General features: G+C 41.7%; 1 protein-coding gene across 1 annotated transcript; it reads right to left on the reverse strand.

Annotated features, from left to right (window-relative positions):
• Positions 1-8,943: 8,943 nt before the first annotated feature.
• On the reverse strand, positions 8,944-21,989 carry OCIAD2 (OCIA domain containing 2). Its single transcript, XM_040238181.1, has 7 exons — positions 21,895-21,989; positions 19,326-19,453; positions 14,735-14,831; positions 13,036-13,089; positions 12,676-12,723; positions 11,382-11,499; positions 8,944-10,151 (listed from the first exon to the last, which is right to left on the reverse strand). The coding sequence occupies exons 2-7, from the start codon at positions 19,389-19,391 to the stop codon at positions 10,070-10,072; spliced, it is 465 nt and encodes a 154-aa protein (XP_040094115.1). The 5' UTR covers positions 19,392-19,453; positions 21,895-21,989; the 3' UTR covers positions 8,944-10,069.
• Positions 21,990-22,720: the final 731 nt, after the last annotated feature.

Here is a 22,720-nt window from a genome sequence, read left to right on the forward strand (position 1 = left end):
TGTTTGAAAAATTTGCAAATTCCAGGGGAATAAAAATTTGGTATACTGTATTTTCTTCATTATTGACGTAATGTTTGTTTCTGGTTCAGGTGAATGGAAAGTGAAATTGTGGTCTCATCTAAATTATACTTAATTGTATTACATTTCCACCAGAAACAGTATTTCAGTTAGTTACTGCTGCAAATCATCCCCAAACTTTGTGGCCTAAAACAGCAACAATTCATTGTCTCAGTTTTTCTGTCTCAGAATTTAAGGAAGGATTCAGCTGAGTGACTCTGGGTCTCTGAGGTTTGCAGTCAGGTGCTGGATGGAATGGAAACAGCAGGCAGCTGGGCTGAGGCCTAGCCAGGCTTCTCTTAGCTTCAGGACCTTGCTGTGTCTCTGGGTAGAGTGTGGGCTCCCCACAGCATGTTGTGCTCAAGGCCATTAGACTGTTTACTTGATCATTAGGGCTCTAGTGTGAGTGCAGCAAGCATTTCAGAAACTTGACTTTTTTTTCTGACCTTACCTCACAAGTCCCGAAGCATTTTTTGTAAACCTGCCTCAAGGCAGGAGCATAAACTTCACACCTAGTCACGTTTTTTAAAAAAAGAGACATGGGATGGAAGATGTTGAGCTCTCTTCAGCCCCCTATTTGACCACAGTAATTCACACCATTCTCACGTGTAAAATAAACTCATACTTTTTCCGGAATTCCATTGTGACAGCTCAGGGTCTAGGAGCTCATCATCTAATCAGGTCCAGGTGTGGATGAGGTAAAGGTCCTTAAGTATCATTCCTCTCAGTCTGAATACCTATGAACTTAGAAGTAATCTTCCCTGTTTGTCCCAAATTCTTGCTGCTTTAGACTTTCCTTTTTAAAGGGGGAATGAGAATGAGAGACATACAGCAGTCACTTATCTTTGGCACTTAAACCCAGCCAGTCTTGTGTTGCTTTGACTAGGATTTAGGCATAACTCCTGGGGCTCTTGGTCCTGCCCTCTGAGTCATCCTTTCCCACAAAGGTAGCACATGATTGCCACTGAGTAGTGCTCTCAAGCTGCCTCTTTCCCGTAGGAATTAGGAATTCCAAGGTCTCTATATTATTCCTATCCAAGCTGATAGGATTTTTTAAACCTGTGGAGCTCGTAGGTCCACTTGATTACACAAAAGCCCCTGTAAGTCTATTAGAAATAGTCTCTTCTATGTTGGCCTCCCTGTGAGGCTGATGAACGACCTCCCTAAAATTCTTGGAAGCTTTGGACAGGGTCTTCAAAGTTATACCTTTAAGACTTGTAGAAGGCCATTTGCATCTGAAATGTTCTGAGGCACTGTCATCTTTCTCAGATCTGAAATGAAATCTTGGTGCCCTTCTCTGAATTTGACCTTTGCCTGGAAGCTATTTCTGTATATGAGAATACTTTACTGGCTTAAAAGACTCTTCTGAGCCTTTATGTTTTTTCCAAATCACATTTGTTCCTTATGTAAGGTTTCGCCTCATTTTACTTACACAGCTAGAAAAATCCAGGTGACATCCTCAGCACTGACCTGAAATAACTAGATCAAGTTTATTAGGTGTATATATTTTTTATTTTCCATTTTACCACAGGTAGCAGTTTTGCTAAACTCTACTACACAATCTTGCCTTGTGGCTCAGCTGGTAAAGAATCCGCCTGCAATACAGGAAACCTGGGTTCGATCCCTGGGTTGGGACGATCCCCTGGAGAAAGGAAAGGCTACCCACTCCAGTATTCTGGCCTGGAGAATTCCATGGACTGTATATAGTCCATGGGGTCACCAAGAGTCGGACACGACTGAGCGACTTTACACAGTTAGGGTCTCTTCCAGCTTCCAATAACATTTTCGTTTATTCCCTATAATTCCTCCTTTTCACCCTCATCCAGGCCCTTCAGGTTTTCATGAAAACCTCCTCAAGGTCCTGCCGGTATCCATCTGCCATGTGTTTCCCAAACCATGCCACGTGTTTCAGGCTTTTATGGCAGCTCCTTGCTTCCAGCTACCCAGTTTCTGTATTAAGAGTTTGATAAGAAAGTAGAATTGTTCTGAATGAAAGAGATTTGTTAAGGAATTAGACCTTAGGAAATTGTGAAACTGATAAATCAGTCTATTTATTGTGTCTGCAACTAGTATTAGGCATGTTCTTACGGTCACGATAGAGACCTAAGTAGAAACAGGTCACTCTAGGCCTAAATTTGGAACTGTCATACTTTCATTTCTGCCTCATATTTTTCCTAAAACAAGTCATATGGACAAGCCCAAGGTCAAGAGATAGGTAAGTGCATCCCACTAACAATGGGAGAGAAATACAAAATTAGATGGCAAAAAGCTTGCATGTAAAGAGAGAGAAGGAATTGGCTTACTCAAGGGTCTTCCCTGGTACTCCCAATGCAGATCTCACATGCTGCAACCAAGAGTTTGCTTGCCTCAACTAAAAGACTGTGTGCCACAAGACCCAGTGTACCCAAATAAATGAATCGTTAAAAGAATTGGGCCAGTAGTACAATCACAAGGGGAGCAGAAGTGACCAGTCCTGCCCCTGGCATTCTAAAGGCATTTAGCTTGTATCTATCTCACACAGACATTACATCACATTGTATTATAGCTATGTATTTAAATATCTTACCTCCTGCACTAATCTCTTTGAAAGCAGGGATTATTTTATATATGTATGTATCCCTATTTCTTCAAACAAATTGCCTTGCGTATTGAAGGTCCTGAAAAGTATTTGTGGAGTTAATAGATGAAGCCTTTCTGGGCTTCCAAATCATTAGCTCTGGTTTTCAAAACATTCTTTGGAAGCTTCCTTCCCCCCAACCCCCTCTATTTTTTGGCCATGTTGTGTGACACAGAATCTTAGCTCCCCAAGCAGGGATCAAACCCATGCTCCATGCAGTGGAAACGTGACATCTTAACCACTGGACCACCAGGAAAGCACCAGGGAGCTTCCTTTTTGATATTTCTTTCCTCACCATCATTAATTTCTACTTCCCAGGTTCCTTCTCTTGTCACTTCCCCATTTCCATACTTATTCTTGCCCCAGCCGCTTCTAGAAATGAGAGAATCTAATAAATATTTTATAATATAAATTCTTCAAGACAGTCCTTCAGTCAAAAGATTTTTTAGACAATTAACATGAATATTACACATTAATAAAGCAAAAGGTCAAACTAGTTTTCAGTACAGGTGACACAAAACTTTAATCACAAATTTTGGCCTGAAAAGGACAGATACTTGAGTCTGAAAATAGTTCCATGAAATTGAAAAGAGATAAGTGTATAACGAGTTATACTGAAGTTCAGAATGACCAGCTGCATAAGCATAAAATAGGCAGATGAAACTTGAAGGCAGATCATGTGAAAAAGCCTAGCATGGGCCAAAGGCATGACACAATCACACAGGTTTGGACTATAGCAGTAGTTAGTTGTTATCCTCATAGCTAACATCCATTTGTTAGCGAATTAGGTCATAAGGATCCCATTTGGGCTCTAGCCCAGCAGAGGCCCCTGCCTCAGTGAGGAATGTTCTTTTTCCATTGGGGTTCATGCACTCAAAAATGAGTTCAAAGCTGAAACTGAAGCCTTATTCAATGGCCAGAGAATGGAGACATGGGAACTTAGTTCATAAATCAACTTCTTACATAGATGACTGAGGCAGGATTTTAGGGAAAGTTTAATGAGGGGGAGACATATGCATTGCTTTCTGAAAAGAGGGAGGGTTCTTCCTGGTGCCACCTCCTTTTTCCCCTGTGTGGTCCTCTGGCATCTGGGTCAGAAGCAGGTCGAACCACCATGGTGCAGACAGCTGGTGATCTTAGCCTGATTGGTTGGTGGTGAGGTAATCGGGAGTTGACATCATCAACCTTCTGGTTCCAACAGTTTGAAGTCTATGTGTTTTGTGGGCAGCATACAGTTAACTTCTCCCACCTGGTAGGAGTTTTAGTATCTTCGAAACATCCCAAAGGACATACTCAGAGTATTAGCTACAGACCTTGAGGAAGAACTAAAAGTCCTTGACTTTAATGATGCAACTATTATTGCGTGTGTGCGGAAGTGAAGAATATGCTAGTGTATAATATGCCGCTGGTCCAGCTTCACACAACCACATGTTCTGGTCGCAGACTTTGAAGCCTCTGGGTTAATCACTGAAATCTCTACAACTCTATAAATGTCTATGAAATCAGATTTTATAGTTCAGATTTGGGTGTAGAGTTTCAAAGTGAAAATGTTTTCTGTTGATTAGCAAATTCCATTGTTGAATAGTAAGAAAATTACCTACATGACATTTTCATTAATTAAGTCATTCAAGATAAGTATTACTATCACAATGTTAACAGAAACTAGGAAAATCATTCTGACAGCATAGGAAGAGAAAATCTTTGCTTCAATGAGAATTTAGAAAATACATTAGCATTGTATACAGTATATCATTATATATAGTTATAGATAGATAACATACAATATATATTGAAAAATATGGAAATTATGATCTACTTTGGTAAATGAATCAGACATAAGAGGATTTTGCTACTATTTTTTAAATTGTGAGATGTTTATTTCATGCAGAATATAGTTAAACTCCAGCAATAACTTCTGAACTTCAGGATCACACCAAAGCAAAATTTAGAAACAAATGGTCACCCTAGCTAATACTGGGTGGATCGTTTGAGCAATGTCTCAGAATTTAAAATATCTTTTATAGAGTCCTTTCTAGTCACCCATACATACGTTACCTAGACAGAAACACATTTCTGGCATCACTGGAGTGTCAGGTCAGTTCATCACTCAGTCGTGTCTGATTCTTTGCGACCCCGTGGACTGTAGCATGCCCGGCTTCCCTGTCCATCACCAACCCCCCTGGAGCTTGCTCAAACTCATGTCCATCAAGTCGGTGATGCCATCCAATAATCTCATCCTCTGTCGTCCCCTTCTCCCCTCTGCCCTCAATCTTTGCCAGCATTAGGGCCTTTTCCAGTGAGTCAGTTCTCCATATCAGGTGACCAAAGTATAGGAAGCTTCCTTTTTTTTGTTTTTTCAGCTTCAGCATCAGTCCTTCTAATGTATATTCAGGAAGTATCACATGGAAGTAAAATTAATCACTTCAATGATGTTTTCTGATTGGATGAGGATCATCCTTATTCCTGCCCTTCTCCACTATTAATGGGCTTCCCACATGGTGCTGGGGTAAAGAGTCTGCTTGCCAATGCAGGAGACATAAGAGATATGGGTTTGATCTCAGGATTGGGAAGATCCTCTGGAGGAGATAATGGCAACACACTCCAGTATTCTTGCCTGGGAAATCCCATGGACAGACGAGCCTGGCAGGCTACAGACATGGGGTTGCAAAGAGTCAGACACAACTGAAGCAACCTAGCATGTACGCATGCCACTGTTAAGAACATTTTACCATGTTCTCTAAATAAAATACAGATGCAGGATAACACTTGTGATTTCAGATATCACTTGTCTCTTTTTATAGGTACATCCACAAATAAAGTATCTCAGTCAGTTCCGTCACTCAGTCATATCTGACTCTTTGCGACCCCATGGACTGCAGCATGCTCAAAGCCTCCCTGTCCATCACCAACTCCTGGAGTACACTCAAACTCATGTCCATTGAGTCAGTGATGCCATCCAACCATCTCATCCTCTGTCGTCCCCTTTTCCTCCTGCCTTCAATCTTTCCCAGCTTCAGGGTCTTTTAAAATGAGTCAGTTTTTAGCATCAGGTGGCCAAAGTGTTGGAGTTTCAGCTTCAGCATCAGGCCTTCCAATGAACATTCAGGACTGATTTCCTTTAGGATGGACTAGTTAGATCTCCTTGCAGTCCAAGGGACTTTCAAGAGTCTTTTCCAGCACTACAGTTTAAAAGCATCAATTCTTCGGGGCTCAGTTTTCTTTATAGTCCAACTCTCACATCCAAACATGACTACTGGAAAAACCATAGCTTTGACCTGATGGACCTTTGTTGGCAAATTAATGTCTCTTCTTTTGAATATGCTGTCTAGGTTGGTCATAGCTTTCCTTCCAAGGAGTAAACGTCTTTTAATTTCATGGCTGCAATCACCATCTGCTGTGATTTTGGAGCCCCAAAAAATAAAGTTTCTCACTGTTTCCACTGTTTCCCCATCTATTTGCCATGAATTGATGGGACCAGATGCTATAATCTTAGTTTTCTGAATGTTGAATTTTAAGACAACTTTTTCACTCTCCTCTTTCACTTTCATCAAGAGGCTCTTTAGTTCTTTGCTTTCTGCCATAAGGGTGGTGTCATCTGCATATCTGAGATTATTGATATTTCTCCCAGCAATCTTGATTCCAGCTTGTGATTCATCCAGCCTGGGATTTCACTGTGGGGCCCTAAATGGGAAACCTTAAAAAAGAAGGGCTAGCTTTGCAGTTTAGAGCTAAGATGGCGCCTGGCAGAAGAGATGAGGGCGCGGCCTAAGTTGTCTGTCAAAACTTTTGATTGGCTCCCTTGATTTCTGTGCACGTAGACAGCGCGTGATCACCATAGACTCCTGTTATAATGATGGCACATGACGATTTGACCTTTAATGTGATTGGTACAACTATGGAAAGTCCCTCGCAAACCCCTCCCTGCTTGCCTTTAAAAACCAAGAGCTTACAACAACAAAGCGGAACTGCTTAGACGGAACCCGTGTCGCGTCTGATTGTCTCTCGCCTGCCAAGGGGCTGGGTTGGCGGACAGCAGGCTCACGTCTCCTCGGGACCCCTCGGCTTTGCTGAGGGAAGTTCCACTGCCTCTCTCTTTCTGCGGAGCGCCCCCCGCATTTCACATGATGTTAAATAAGTTAAAGATGTTAAATGTTAAATAATGTTAAATAAATGTTAAATAAATAATTGTTAAAAGTTAAATAATGATGTTAAATAAGTTAAATAAGCAGGGTGACAATATACAGACTTGATGTACTCCTTTCCCGATTTGGAACCAGTCTGTTGTTCCATGTCCAGTTCTAACTGTTGCTTCCTGATTTACATACAGATTTCTCAGGAGGCAAGTGAGGTGGTCTGGTATTCCCATCTCTTTAAAGATTTTCCAGTTTGTTGTGATCCACACAGTCAAAGGCTTTGACATAGTCAATAAAGCAGAAGTAGAACTCTCTTGCTTTTTCCATGATCCAGCAGATGTTGGCAATTTGATCTCTGGTTCCTTTGCCTTTTCTAAATCCAGCTTGAACACCTGGAAGTTCACGGTTCACGTACTGTTGAAGCCTGGCTTGGAGAATTTTGAGCATTACTTTATTAGCATGTGAGATGAGTGCAATTGTGCAGTAGTTTGAGCATTCTTTGGCATTGCCTTTCTTTGGGATTTGAATGAAAACTGACCTTTTCCAGTCCTGTGGCCACTGCTGAGTTTCCAAATTTGTTGGCATATTGAGTGCAGCACTTTCACAGCATCATCTTTTAGGATATGAAATAGCTCAACTAGAATTCCATCACCTCCACTTTGTTCATAGTGATGCTTCCTAAGGCCCACTTGACTTCGCATTCCAAGATGTCTGGCTCCAGGTGAGTGATCACACCATTGCGATTATCTGGGTGGTTAAGATCTTTTTTGTACAGTTCTGTGTATTCTTGCCACCTCTTCTTAATATCTTCTGCTTCTGTCATGTCCATACCATTTCTGTCCTTTATTGTGCCCCTCTTTTCATGAAATGTTCCCTTGGTATCTCTAAGTTTCTTGAAGAGATCTCTAGTCTTTCCCATTCTATTGTTTTCCTCTATTTCTTTGCAGTATCTAAACATTACATTTTAAATTCCAAAAACCAAATGTGAAAAGTTTCCATTTTATTCACTCTTGAACATCAGTCCAATAAGGAATAAGGAAAGTTTTGCCAAGGAAGCTGGTTAGATAGCCAATGTTTACCATGTAGTCTCTTTAGTTTTCTTTTATGCAATTTTATGTACAATTTTATCTTGTGCTTTGCCAAGGTTTTTTTTGTTGTAAATCACGAAAATACTGCTTCAAAAACTTATGACCACCTTGCTGGTGAGTGTTGATAACTGCTAAATGCTAACAGACAAATGCTCCTCCTTTAACATCTTTCCTGCAAAAACAGAGCCACCCTCAGACACCTGTTTCCTAATAAACACCAGAGATAATGCAGCAAAATATTCAAGATTTCTTGGCTGACCTTCGAGGTTTTTTCCCTGATTTGCTTTCGCACTAAGATCACTGTGATAAACTGCTTCAATAAGAAACTTACCCACTTAGGAAAATCAGAGAGCCCAAACCATAAACCCAATTGGAGTCAGAAGGACTATGACGATGTCAGCAATAAGCATAATGTTCCCTTTCAGCAATAATAGATTAATCCTTCCCCACTACCCCAAGATGGGTTTTCACATTGACTTGCTGTGCTTAACAATGTGAAAATACTCTGATCCCTGGAAATTCATTTTCGGGAACACAGAAAATAAATGTGCCCAATTCTGAATTTCTGCCAATAGCTGAGATAATACAGAGTCATCAACTGCTAGTTGTCAGAACCAGGAGTTAAACTGCACCCAAAAACCCAGGATATTGGCTCTGCATCCTGATTTATACAAAAAGAATTTTATTGACAGGAAGAAAACCCAGGGTATGTAATATAAAAGTGTGTGGGTGTTAGTTGCTCAGTTGTGTCTGACTCTTCTCAACCCCATTGTCTATAGCCCAACTGTCTCCTCTGCCCATGGGATTCTCCAGGCAAGAAAACTGGAGTGAGTTGCCATTTCCTTCTGCAGGGGATCTTCCTGACCCAGGATCAAACCCGAGTCTCCTGCATTGCAGGCAGATTCTTTACCATGAGCCATAAGAGAAGCCCACCATATAAAAAGAGACATGGTCAAAATTACTCCATTTCATATACTTAATATCCATGTAAAAATAAAAACTTTTAAATATTTTTGATGTGGAAAATAAAATATATATCAAGCATTAATTTTTTTCTTTGAATTTTTTTATTTTTAAGCATTAACTTTCAATGAGGTTTTCCTTTTTACCTCCATGATACAGTTTTCAAGTTGAGTTAAGTAAAACGTAAAGTGTACATACACAAACCTTCATTAAATGAATAGTGACACACATATATAAAGCATTTTCCTGAGAAAGTACAAAGATGCAGAAATTTTCATGTAGGGCTCAGACAACCTAACAAAGACAAAAGGTCCCCAGTGGGAGAGTTTGTCTTCATGCAAAAAAAAACCTGGCGTGAGAATAAGAATGCAACTCTTGGGGTTGGATTGGCTTCCTCTGAGCTCCCTTAAAACCCTGAAGTTTATCAGTCTCTGAATTAATTCTTCCAGTGATTCTTCCCAGAAATATGCAAACTGTTCCAGAGGGACATTTGGAGAAGTTGTGTTTATTCTTTTAAGCCAGCAGCAGCATACAAAAAAGCCCCAGTTCTCGAGAACTGACCATGAGCTAATCAAGTAACCTAAAACAACCAACAACCAGCTTTCCCAAAACTTCACCAAACCGGGCAGACATAAAATCACTGCTGCTGCTGCTGCTAAGTCGCTTCAGTCTCTAAGATCACTAAAAGGACAGCTGATTTATATTGTGATGCTCTCAAATGAAATATTTTTCATTAAGTTAAAAAAGCTTGGCCCCTACATTTTAGAAACCACTTCCCATAGACACAGTCTTTCTTGTATTTCTGTATTTCTACCTCCATACACATTGGTTTTCTTTGGGCATGATTTCCCAAGTTTCTCAGCATTCATTCCTGTTCTCGATCAGAGATCTTAAAACCCTGAACAAAAGCAAGAGTGAAATGGGGGTGAATGGGGGTGAATCAGAGAAGACTTCAAACTCTTTCATTTAGCTGTAAGGAAATAAGAGTGCAATGCAATGTTATTTGGTGTATGAATGCTCCCAATATGTTCTTAAACAGCAGAAAACATGGAATGCTCAAAATTGAGAATTAACAAGAAAGCATTTCAATAGAGCAGGAGAATCACAATGTTGCTGTTCCACAATAAGTAAGTTATTTTAAAGTACACTTGACATTTTAAAGGTGTTCAAATTCAGATGCTTTTAGAGACTTCAGTGCCCACAGACAGAGTTTAGGAAGTTGAAGGCTGTGAACTTCTCTCCTGACTTAATCCATGCTTTGTTTTGCATTCCTCACAGGTAAGCAGGCAGTGCCTAAAACAGAAGCAAAAATGTTGGTTTGTACTTTGACACTGGAAGCTCTAGTCTGAACACAATATTATTTAGAGATTAAAAAAAAATTTTAATTGATATATAGCTAGTTTACAATGTGTTAGTTTCTAGTGTACACAAAGTGATTCAGTTCTCCATATACATATGTTTATATATATATTATTTTCTATTATGGTTTATTACAGGATATTGAATATAGTTCCCTGGGTTATACAGTAAGGCCTTATTGTTTATCTATTTTATATATAGTAGTTGTGCATCTGTTAATCCCAAACTCCCAATTTGGTTCTCACCCCCTTTTCCCTTTAGTATCCATAAGTTTATTTTCTATGTTTTTGAGTCTGTTTCTGTTTTGTAAATAAATTCATTTACATCATATTTTAGATTATTTAGAAGTATTTTCTAAGCTAAAGTTTTCAAGCTTGTTTTTTCTCAGGAATAATCGGAGTTGTTTCTTGGTTTCAGAGTCCTGGAATTCCACCCACTAGAAGGCCAACAACGGTCTTCCTGTCCAATGCTGTTGTCAGCATGCTGTGCGGCCTTTCAAACAAGTATCGGGTGTTTAGAGTAAGGTGTCCCCAACAGGAGTCCTATAGTACCATGGTAGAAATAGTTATTATTCACGGAGCACTCACTGAGTGTCATAAACAATCATTCCTATTCCTTATAACATCCCATAAAAAAATTCTGATCACCATTTTATACAGATGAGAAAACTGAAGATTTGAGAGTTTAAGAAACATGTCCAAGGTCACACAACTTGGTAAGTGAACAGAACTGCTTTTGAACCCAGCGACTCTAACAGCAGAGGTAATGTGGCTAACTCCAGAGTCCTACTGCTTGTATCCCCTCATGAACATCACAACTTGTATTAATAGTAAAGGCTCTGAGAAGTCTTGCAATTGAGAGTCCTGGTTGAACTTGTGTAATCTTGTGACTGTGGAAGCTGTGTCGGCTGATTAAGGCATTCATTAGACACTTGTACAATGTCTTGAACATAGTAGGTACTTACTAAATGATTGATGAGCAAACAAAATAGGTAACTCAGTTAAATCATAATTATTAATGAAGTTAAATAGCAACAACTCTTTGAATTTTTTTCAACATATCAATGTTAAAAACTATTTTAATATTACAAATGGTTGAATGACCTTTTATTTATTTTTTAATAGTTACCTTTATTATAATCCCTTAACCAAACAGAGTACAAACCTGTTATGCCCTGGACCGAAACCAGCTCCACGCAGCTGGCCTTCAAAGGAATGGAATTTACTTTGGCATACTCCTATATACGATGCTTTTCCAAGGCCAAATCCTAAGATACCAGCAACTGTAAAAGCAGGTTAAGAAAGATAAACAATTTAAATATTTGGAACCTCCATTGTCTGCTAGAACTTTCTTTGTTAACAGCAATAATTCTTATATCAAAAGTACCTGACTAAATCAATGAACAAAAACTCTGGGAATGAAGCTCTCTATTAAAGAGCAGGATTGGGAACTAGAGACTTTTTGATCTCCTCAGTTTTGAACTGGAGATAGAAGGGCCATTTTACAGCAAGCCAAGGTGATGCTCTGACATGGGCAGCCAGAGGGAGGCCCAACTGGCAGACCAGTCTGTGAAGTCACCCAGGAAGGGAGAGGGGGGACTTGAGTTGTGGCTCTGGGTAGCCTCCAAATCACTAGGTAGGAGACCCCCTAATTCTCTGTATGGATGGAGTATGGGGAGCCACATTATCTTGCAGGCAGGGGAGGGAGGTCACGAGGCAGGACCATGGAAAACATCTCTAACCTGCTATTCTCGCTGGGAATGAGGTTTTGGATGGTACACCAGAATGCATCTTCTGTGGACATAAAAGGTCTCTGCATAATCAGTGCAAGAAGGTGAAAGCCTAAGTTTATGGTAAATGTATATTAGAAAATGGGCTTCCCTGGTGGTTTAGTGGTAAAGAATCTGCCTGCCGGTGTAGGACACTCAGGTTCAATCCCTGAGTTATGAAGTGCCCCTGGAGGAGGAAATGACAACCCACTCCAGTATTCTTGCCTGGAGAATCCCACGTACAGAGGAGCCCGGTGGGCTACAGTCCATGGGGTCGCGAAAAAGTTGGACATGACTTAGCAACTAAACAACAACGTTATCAGAAAGCCCTGATTTAAAAAAAAACTATTCATTTATCACGTCCATTATAGAAAATATTTGGAAAAGATTGGCCAAAATAAAAAATTAAAATCCCTTGTGGAGCTGTTATTCAGAGGCTCTGCTGGCAATGTCCTCTTGTGTCTCCTGCCAGGCCCCCCTAGGAGGGCCACGCTTCAGAGAGGACTAAGGTGAAGTCCCTACTGCTCAGCTTTCTGTCAGAAAGTGTCGAATGAACTAAAAAACTGCAATGCGGCAAAAAATGGACACTAGTGTTTCAGAGAGGTTGACCTGGAAATTCCTATCTCCAGTTACTATAAACATTTCCTTTTTATAAAAATGAATCTTTGTTTTTTAGCTTCTATCACTTACGTGCAACTTTAGGCAATGAACCAAATCTTGGATTCGCTGCTAAATAACCTAGGAAGTAATGTATAAAGACATTATTATTTCATTTTATAACATTTAAATTCATAAAAGATAAAGAAGTCTTAATTTCATCTGCAAATTTAATTTCCCTTTGCCATGTAACCTAACACAGTCACTCGTTCCAGGGAAGAGGACATCTATGGGAAAGAAGTATGGGGACATAGACTAGAAACAGTCTAAAGCCTGCATAAATAAATCCTTCACCAAAACAGAAATGCCAAGTATTGTACCAAAACCTGCCAGGAAGACCACAGGAAACTGGATTCTCTTAAGTTAAAACATTTACTAAATACCGATTCTTACCATGATGGACCAGTCCTTGGGTGACAAGCATGCTTACAAGAGAAAAAGGCAGAGCTGTAAAACAAAAAAGCCCTTAAGTATTGGTATTTTGAAATTTGGCACCTCCCCTAGAGGTCAGGGAGAATTACTCTGGTTTTTTTCTTCTTACTTTGGCAGTGAGATCTTAGTCATTTGTTACTTTACTTATTTGACAAATATTAAGCGCCACATGGAGAATTTTCTTGGGGTCTGCCCCAGGCACTCAACCTAATGCACAGCATTAACATAACAAAATCTAGACTCCCTGCAATTCCATCTCCAACACCCACCATGCATCATGACTCTCATCACTACACACAACATAGGCATCTTTGTGTGAGCGTGCACTGAGCTGGGGAATTTGGGAGTTGCCGTAAGCTGTATAGTTAGTAAATTTCAATCCTGCAAAAAAGTTTTTTTAAAAAAAGGACAATAAAATGCACATCCTGTTTAGGATAGTGCCCTGCTTTTGTCTTTTATTGCCAGTTTGTTGCACGATTTGGATATGTTTATTTTCTGAAAATTACTATATTTGCAGTAAACATGGGCAATGTTTAGAGATGATTTTTAAAAACAGACACATTGGTCTGGCAAAAGCAGTTTCTAGTCAAAATGTGTCAAATCACTTCTTCCCCAGCAGGGAGAAGTGATTATATATATATATAATTTTATATATATTAACAGGATTATTATATTTTATATATATATATATATACACACACACTATTTGATTTGGCTTAGTTGCTAGCTCTTCCTAGTAACCAAGCCAAATCAAATAGCAACCAGCTTTTCCACTCAGACCTATCTACCTGATGGTAGGCAAATGAGTCATACTGTAATGTTAATCTACTAGGGGCTTACTTCAATAACTTACTCAAGGGTTATCAGAAAATAATTTCTAACAGCATAATCAATAAACAGTAATGCATAGCAAATATCAACTTCTAAGCAGTGTAATTTCCAAAACAATTGATACTGGATTTAAATGATTTAAGAAATCAAAATGAGTATTTCAAAGTAAAATTATCTCTACGCCAGCAATATTGGGACTATATCTACAGGCTCTAGTATGACATTTTCAAATGAAAAGTCATGAATTTTTAAAATTAGATGGGACTTTAATGCACTGCCTAAATTCACACCCTTGTCTTATATAAAGCAGGCCCAGAAAGAGAAAGAGACTTGACAGAAAAAGTTATTTCAAGACACTGTAAGGGAAGCATTAACAGAATGCTCCCACTCTTCATTCATTCCACAAATATTTAACTGGTTCACATATTTTTGTACGTGAAGCACTGTGCTTGGCTCTAGGAGGGCGCAATGAACCTGAACTTGATGAAGGTTAGAGTCCAGTGGAATTGTGGAAGGTCTACTCTTTCAAGAAATTCTAAGTTAACACTCTTGGTTCACTTTCTCGGTCACATGAAGGAAAGTGTTAGGGGTGAATCACTTTTTGCTAAGGAGGGTCAACAGTTCCTACATCAGATATTGTCCCTGCCCTTAAAAAAGTCTCAATATGGATTTAAATTCCAAACAGCCTCAGATACCAATGTTCTTCCCAGAATTATGCAAAGTTCCTGCTCAAAAAAAAAAATCATTACCATAATTCTAATATGATATTAGGCAGTTTATATTAGGCAGCAAATAAAGTGTTAACAACAATTAAGAGGGGTGCGATTACCTCTCTTCCAGAAACTTTCTTCTTGACATTCCCGGATAATCTTTGAAATCTCTGATCTGTGGATGTGCAGTTTTGATTTTGGACAAAACAACAGACTCTGCAAGAGAAGTTACATGATGAGTTGACTGAAATCATCAGAAAAGCATCTGTTCTATTTTCCTCCCGAGGAGGGCAAGGAGGTCTCTTCCCTCTGGTCTCACAGCGTGTGTGCCTTAGATCCTGGCTGCCAGCACTGAGCAATAGCCAGTTTCAGCCAGTGCTTTCCAGATGCAAGCGCTGGGTGAACTTGAGCAAGAAAAGAATTTATTTGAGAAGCAAACAGTGATTCATGGTTTAGTGAGCATAAAGCAGATATCTGGTCAGAATGCGTTACTGCTGAGACCACATTTTCTTTCTTAAATATTTATTTAACTAGGCTGCACCAGTACTCTTGCCTGGAGAATCCCAGGGATGGCGGAGCCTGGTGGGCTGCCGTCTATGGGGTCGCACAGAGTCGGACACAACTGAAGCGACTTAGCAGCAGCAGCAGCACCGGTTCTTAGTTGTGGCATGCGGGCTCTAGTTCCCTGACCAGGGACTGAACCCCGGCTCCCTGCATTGGAAGCTCAGAGTCTTAGCCACGGGACCACCAGGGAAGTCCCCACATTTTCTTCTTACTTCTAGCCTCTGCACACAGTCACTTCCCCTGCAATTCTACTCACTCTCTGGGTTGTAATCTTTTGTTGTTCAGTGACTCATTAATTTTTTATTATGGTAAAATACCCATAATAGTTACCATTTTAACAATTTTACTTAAAAATTTTTTTCATACTCTGGTATACTTTATTTTAAAAAAATTCTATATTGAAGTATAGTTGGTTTACCAAAACGTGTTTAACCATTGTATACAATAAAAAGTATACAATAAATGGCATTAAGTATATCTATAATATTGTACAGCCATATCTATCTAGTTCCAGAACTTTTTCATCACCCTCAAAGGAAATTCCATACCCATCGAGGAGTCTCTCCTCATTCCCTAATCACCTAGCAACCATTAATCTGCTTATTTAACTTATATGCAGAGTACATAATGAGAAACGCTGTGCTGGAAGAAGCACAAGCTGGAATCAAGATTGCCGGCAGAAATATCAATAACCTCAGATATGCAGATGACACCACCCTTATGGCAGAAAGCGAAGAGGAACTAAAAAGCCTCTTGATGAAAGTGAAAGTGGAGAGTGAAAAAGTTGGCTTAAAGCTCAACATTCAGAAAATCAAGATTATGGCATCTGGTCCCATCACTTCATGGGAAATAGATGGGGAAACAGTGCAAACAGTGTCAGACTTTATTTTTGGGGGCTCCAAAATCACTGCAGATGGTGAATGCAGCCATGAAATTAAAAGACACTTACCCCTTGGAAGAAAAGTTATGACCAACCTAGATAGCATATTGAAAAGCAGAGACATTACTTTGCCAACAAAGGTCTGTCTGGTCAAGGCTATGGTTTTTCCAGTGGTCATGTATGGATGTGAGAGTTGGACTGTGAAGAAAGCTGAGCGCCGAAGAATTGATGCTTTTGAACTGTGGTGTTGGAGAAGACTCTCAAGAGTCCCTTGGACTGCAAAGAGATCCAACCAGTCCATTCTGAAGGAGATCAGCCCTGGGGGCAGAAGGAGAAGGGGACGACAGAGGATGAGATGGCTGGATGGCATCACTGACTCAATGGACGTGAATCTGAGTGAACTCTGGGAGTTGGTGATGGACAGGGAGGCTTGGCGTGCTGCAATTCATGGGGTTGCAAAGAGTCGGACACGACTGAGCGACTGAACTGAACTGAACTGAACTGAACTGATGCTGAAGCTGAAACTCCAGTACTTTGGGCACCTCATGTGAAGAGTTGACTCATTGGAAAAGACTTTGATGCTGGGAGGGATTGGGGGCAGGAGGAGAAGGGGACGACAGAGGATGAGATGGCTGGATGGCATCACTGCCTCGATGGACATGTTTGAGTGAAATCCGGGAGTTGATGATGGACAGGGAGGCCTGGCGTGCTGTGATTCATGGGGTCGCAAAGAGTCAGACACAACTGAGCAACTGAACTGAACTGAACTGATTCTGGATATTTTGTACAAACAATATCATACAGCATGTGGCCTTGTGTGGCTAGCTTCTTTTCCTTTGTGTAATGTTTCAAAGGTTCATCCACAATGAAACATGTATTTCATTTCTTTTTATGGCTCAGTAATGTTCCAGTGTATGCACAAAACACATTCTGTTTATCCATTCATCCACTGATGGATATCTGGACTGTTTCCACTGTCTACTATTGTGAATAATGCTGCTGTGAACATTCCTGTACAAGTTTTAGTTTTCCGCTCTGCTGGGCCATGTTGTAACTCTGTGTTTAACTTATTGGGGAAATGCCAAACTGTTTTCCATAGGAGCTGCACAATTTTACAATCCCACCAACAATGTATGCTGCTGCTGCTGCTGCTAAGTCACTTCAGTCGTGTCCAATTCTGTGCGACCCCATGGACGGCAGCCCACCAGGCTCCCCCAGCCTTGGGATTCTCCAGGCAAGAACACTGGGGTTGCCAGTTCCTTCTCAAATGCATGAAAGTGAGAAGTGAAAGTGAAATTGCTCAGTCGTGTCCGACTCTTCGAGACCCCATAGACTGCAGCCTAACAGGCTCCTCCGTCCATGGGATTTTCCAGGCAAGCGTACTGGAGTGGGTTGCCATTGCCTTCTCCGAACAATGTATGAGGTTTTCAATTTTTCTATATCCTTGTCAACACTTGTTATTTTCTGTTCTCTTTCTTTTCTGTTAGTTGCACTGTGCAATTTATGGGATCTTAGTTCCCCTACCAGGGGTTGAACCCCAGTATTTCTTATTTAAAATTAGCACATTAAATGCTTTTAATATAAATTATTAATTTGTTTAAACTAAAAAACTAAATTGTTTCTGTTTTTATTGTGGTCATGCTAGTGGTTGTGAAATGGAGGTTGTGATTTGCATTTTCCTAATGACTAATGACATTAAGTATCTTTTCATCAGATTTTTGGCCATGTGCATATCTTCTTTGGAGAAATACCTATTCAAGCCCTTTGCTCATTTTTTAATTAGGTTGTCTTTCTGTTGTTGAGTTGTAAGAGCTCTTTATATATTATGGATACTAAACCCTTATCAGCTATATAATTCATAAATAATTTTTCCCATTCTGTGGGTGATTCATTTGTTTTTTAGAAGCAAACTTTATTGAAATTTTTCCTTAAATCACACTTATATTTCCTTGTTTGTGAATTACTTATGTAGGTCCTTTGCCTTTTATCTCTTGGAATTTTAGTGCTTTTCTTGTTGAGGTGCAGGTCTATGGCTCTTGAAGTTCACCCTGTTGATTTTGCGAATGTTCTTTTTGGAGTTTCTGTAGTAGATGTCAGCGTGAATGGTGATTACCATTTCTTGAACACTTGCCCCTGGGCCAGGCACTGTGCCAAGCACTTTACATGCATGATGGTGAGGTACAAGGATCCTGTGGTGCCAGTGCCTTCAGAGCTCTACCTACCACCCAAGCAGGCAACGCCTCTCTTCTTCCTCTACAGCACCCAGTGCAGCACGGGGAAGCAGTGGTCAGGGTGAGCCACAGCAACCAGAGAAGGAGCTGCTCTTATGCTGCACTCATGTTAGCTCAGCAAACACTCCTCCTCGGTTAATATTAAATATTTCTTCTTGGTTTTGCCTGGGGCAGAGATAAGCATCTCTCTCCTTCCCCTCCCCGACACACACACACATGCAGGGTCAGGGAACCCGACTGTCACAGCTGCTGTGAGTCCTGCAGTCAAGACTGAAGTTCCAGCAGAGTGTCCTCAGGGAGCCCTGGTGAGCCTTTTCTGTGGAGCCATAAATGTTTTATGGCTCTCCATTTCACAGAGGCAACTTGGGTGTCTAAATTCTTTTCCTTGTGACATGATATCATTTGTCTATTTGCCTCTCCTAAACTTTGCTCTTAAATATAATCCTCATAACCCATTTTTAGCTTGAAAACTTGACCTCAGAGAACAATTAACTCTACTTACCCATCACAATACCTTCTCTTTTCTTCATTCATGTGTCCCCAAGACACATAATCTTCAGTCTCAACAAGCTGAAAAACTGTGCCCCAGTTAACACTTGGGTTCTCAATCTGATGACTAATTTAGTAGTTAAGGGCTCTGCCATCTCGAACAGTAACTACAGTCAGCAGCATATCCTTAGCATAATTAGCCTTGGTAACAGAAACGTAAAAAACCTGCATCATGTAGCATTCTGTTAGATTCAATAAAGAGTTTTGCTCTGCTAAAGGAAACCTCTTCAGTCACTGACAACCTATAGAAGTGTTAGTTAAGTGGAATTCTAAACAGGGAAGAGTAAAGAAAAGATTTTGTAAATAAAGGTCTCCTTTTCAAGACAGCCAGAAACATACTTTCCCTCTCCGTTCTATTTTCCTTGAGCCTATCCCACAATATGGAAGGCAGAGAAAAGTAAGACAATTGATCACGGATGAGGTTTAAGGGGAAGTTCTCTATGATATTCCTCTTCGGATGGCAGACTTCAAATGATAAATACATACCTGCTTGCTTGGTGGTGGCAAATGGGGACCTTTTTCTTGGTTTTCATGCGTGGACACTGAAGCCATGATGACCTTGTCTTTGCTTCTCTTCTAGCTGAGTGGACTCGGCTTCCTGGTTGACCCACTATCTAAGGAAAGTAGAAGAGAGTCGCCTTGCAGTGACTGAATATTTTTGTCGACCATAAAAACACCCTTAGGATCAACTCTCCCATTTGGGAAACTTACTTTCATTTTGTCATTAATCTTAACTTCCAACCACCTGCAAACTCACTTTCTAATGCTCCTTTCCCAGCAACACACACACACACACACACACACGCACGCACACTAACAGACTGATGGTGACAGATCAGAGGTGGAGTGGAGTGGGATGTCAAAGAAGGCATAAGGAAATGGTTTACAACCTATAGTGTCAGTCACCTGGTCGCGTCTGACTCTTTGTGACCCCACGGACTGTGTAGCCTACCAGGCTCCCTCTGTCCATGGAATTCTCTAGGCAAGAATACTGGAGTGGGTAGCCATTCCCTTCTCCAGAGGACCTTCCCAACCCAGGGATCCAACCCTGGTCTCCCGTGTTGCAGGCACATTCCTTACCATCTGAGCCATCAGGGAAGCCCTTAAGACTTATAAACTACCCCGAAAAAATTTTAATTCATTACAAGGTCATTAACTTACACAAATATTTACTGTCTATTATGTGCCAGACCAAAGGATACAAAAGAAGACGAAATCAATACTAAAGTAACTCACAGTCTACCAGGAAGACAGGCAGTTATACAACATGCAGAAGTCTTCCCTAGAGGTAGGCACAGGGTGCTGAGGAAGGAGAAGAAAGAAGGCATGTTCTCTCTGGTTAGATCTGAAGGCACCAAAGACTGAGACTCTTGAGCTTTCAAGACGGCCTCTGGAGAGTGGATGGACTCCAGGGGAGGGAGACCAGATTGGAAAGAGCCATCATAGTCTAGGGAACGAAGTCAAGAGGCCTGAACCAAGACCCTTGTGGGAAGGCTAGAGATGATCATTTTGCATCTGGAAATGTTGGATTTGGGTGCCTGTTGGGGCATACATTGGAATTAGCCATTAGGAAGTAGAATATTTGAGGATTTGGGTCTAGAGTTACGGAATAAGAGTAGGCTGGAAAGATCAGTTTGGAAGTTGCCATCTAAGAGATGACAGGTAAAGTGGGAAACAGGAATAAAATTGGGTAAGAAGGGTACCAGAGGCCAAGGGAATACCAACAGGAGGAAGAACAACAGGCCAAGGAGAGGACTGAGAAAGAAGAGCTGATACAAAGAGGAAAGAGTGCCTGAGGAAGAAATAAATCATCAGGATCACGTGGCTCAGAACAACGAGCATAGTCCAGATGGACCATGAACCCTACCCAACCTCCTGCCCAGCCAGCAGGCCACTGCCCTCTGCAGGTCTGGACTCCATGACAACCACTGACTTCCATGCAAAATGAACATATTTTCATACACAATTCAGTTTCCTACTAAGCTGCCAGGAATATCAGCCAAGGGGATCCGTACTTGACCAAGCTTCACTTTCGTTGCTTGATGTTATTGTAGAGGGAGTATGATGCCCTAGGGTGGAAAGTCTTGGAATCAGGAAGACCTGAGTTCAGATCCTGACTACTTGGTAGCCTGGCTTTGGGATAAGGAACTTAAAGTGTCTGTGCCGCAGCTTCTCAACTGCCAAGCGCAGGTAGTGGACCTTAAGTGGCTAGAACAAGGATGAGGGGTGAGGTCCACAAGTCAGCAGCTCCACACCCAGCACACAGCGCGGGTGTGAGCAGCAAAGGGCAGCTGTCAGAACCTTGAGCACCCTATTTCTTGAGGACTTCCAGGAAGTCTTTGCTGCCATAAGGCCAAATTAGATTATCTTTGCCTAGTTAGGCCATTGCCTCAAATCCGGAAGCAAAAACACTACAACTGGGCTTTGGGGGTGAAGTCCCTTCACACCCACTTAGCCTTCAGTCCACATCTAAGCTGGGCTTCTCAGGGTGTTGCCTAAAGGTGCAGCCCCCACCCTACGCCCAGATCTGGTTTGGGGTCCCTCTGCTTCTTTAGTTGTTGGGGGTGGGGTGGCAAAAGTCCTGACGGGTGGGCAGTGGGAGGGAGGCGATCGGCAGGATAGGGGGGTGCGGGCGTGTGATCCGACACAGCCGGGGCGGGTGCCTGCACTTTCTGGTAGGGGAGTAGGGACGGGGAGTGGGGGTGGGGGTGGGGCGGGATCAGCTTGCAGGAAATTGCTGCCATCGGGGTCGCATCTGGAGCTGGGCCGGGTTGGGGGGGGTTGTAAGGGGCGATTCTAGGCTAAGTACCACCGTCCTGAGGACCCCAGAAGTCATGTAGTCAAAGAAGGCCACCCCCTCTCGCTATCGCACCCGCTGTTACCTGCCCCCACCCCCCAAGAGGGCACACCCGCGGGGCTGAGGATCGCCTCGCAGGCCGCGTCTCCCTCGCGCTCCCAGCCAAGCTCGCCACCCTGTGCGGCCGCGGCTGCTGCTCGGATGCTCCGGCTTCCCCGGTGCCCGCGCCCGCCCCTGGCGAACCCCCGGAGCCCTTACCGTGGTCCCCTTACCGCGCTCGCTTCCAGGACCTCGCCTGTGCTCTGGAGCTTCCCTCCGCCTCTTTCTGACTCTCGCTCCGCCCCCGTGGCGCCCCGCCCCTCGCTTCCTCGCGTGAGTCATTCAACAAGTGCACCCCATCCCCCGCCTCGCAGTCCCTTTCTCTATTGGTGTCCTTACACCCACACACAACTGCCCCGGCTGAAACTCGGCTCCTGCTGGAATCTCCGACTCCACTCCCAAGTCTTGTCCAGACACCCGGTAGATTCTACTGAATACTTCCTCGATTGCCTTTCAAATAACTCCTTTCCTCCCAACAAAAACAGCGACAACCATTTATTGAACACCCTCCTTGGACGAGGCGGCTACTTCCACTTATCTGCAGGCTTGTCTTGTCTTTTCTTTTTTTTGCAGTGTAATTGGCATAATGTTATATTAAGTTTAGGAGCTCAACATAATGATTCAATATTTGTATACGTTGCAAAATGATCACTCAGTAAATCTAGTTAACATCCCTCACTATTTGTAGTTACCAAAAAAGATTACCCCACCCCTCCCCTTGGATGAGGATTTTTAAAATCTCCTTTTAGCAACTTTCAAATATGTAATATATATATAGTATTATTAACTATAGTTGCCATGCTGTACGTTACATTCCCATGACTTATTTTATACCTGGAATTTTCCACCTTTGATGCCCTTCACTCATTTTGCCAATCCCTATGCAATCTTTTCTACAACTCTCTACAGAGAATACTGTTATCTGCATTTTATGGACCAGGCAACTGAGTTGTGCCAGGCCACACTGGTTGTTCAGTCTCAGTGG

This window comes from Oryx dammah, unplaced genomic scaffold (genome assembly GCF_014754425.2).
Source record: "Oryx dammah isolate SB20612 unplaced genomic scaffold, SCBI_Odam_1.1 HiC_scaffold_3, whole genome shotgun sequence".
In the NCBI taxonomy this organism is placed as follows: domain Eukaryota; kingdom Metazoa; phylum Chordata; class Mammalia; order Artiodactyla; family Bovidae; genus Oryx; species Oryx dammah.

Excerpts from the sequence above, each read along its gene's own strand:
- OCIAD2 (XM_040238181.1), bottom strand. The coding sequence starts at position 19,391 with ATGGCTTCAGTGTCCACGCATGAAAACCAAGAAAAAGGTCCCCATTTG. Across the intron at positions 12,724-13,035 it reads CCAAGGACTGGTCCATCATG|GTTATTTAGCAGCGAATCCA; the intron begins GTAAGAATCGGT and ends ATTACTTCCTAG. Across the intron at positions 10,152-11,381 it reads TTCGGTCCAGGGCATAACAG|GCACTGCCTGCTTACCTGTG; the intron begins GTTTGTACTCTG and ends CTTCTGTTTTAG.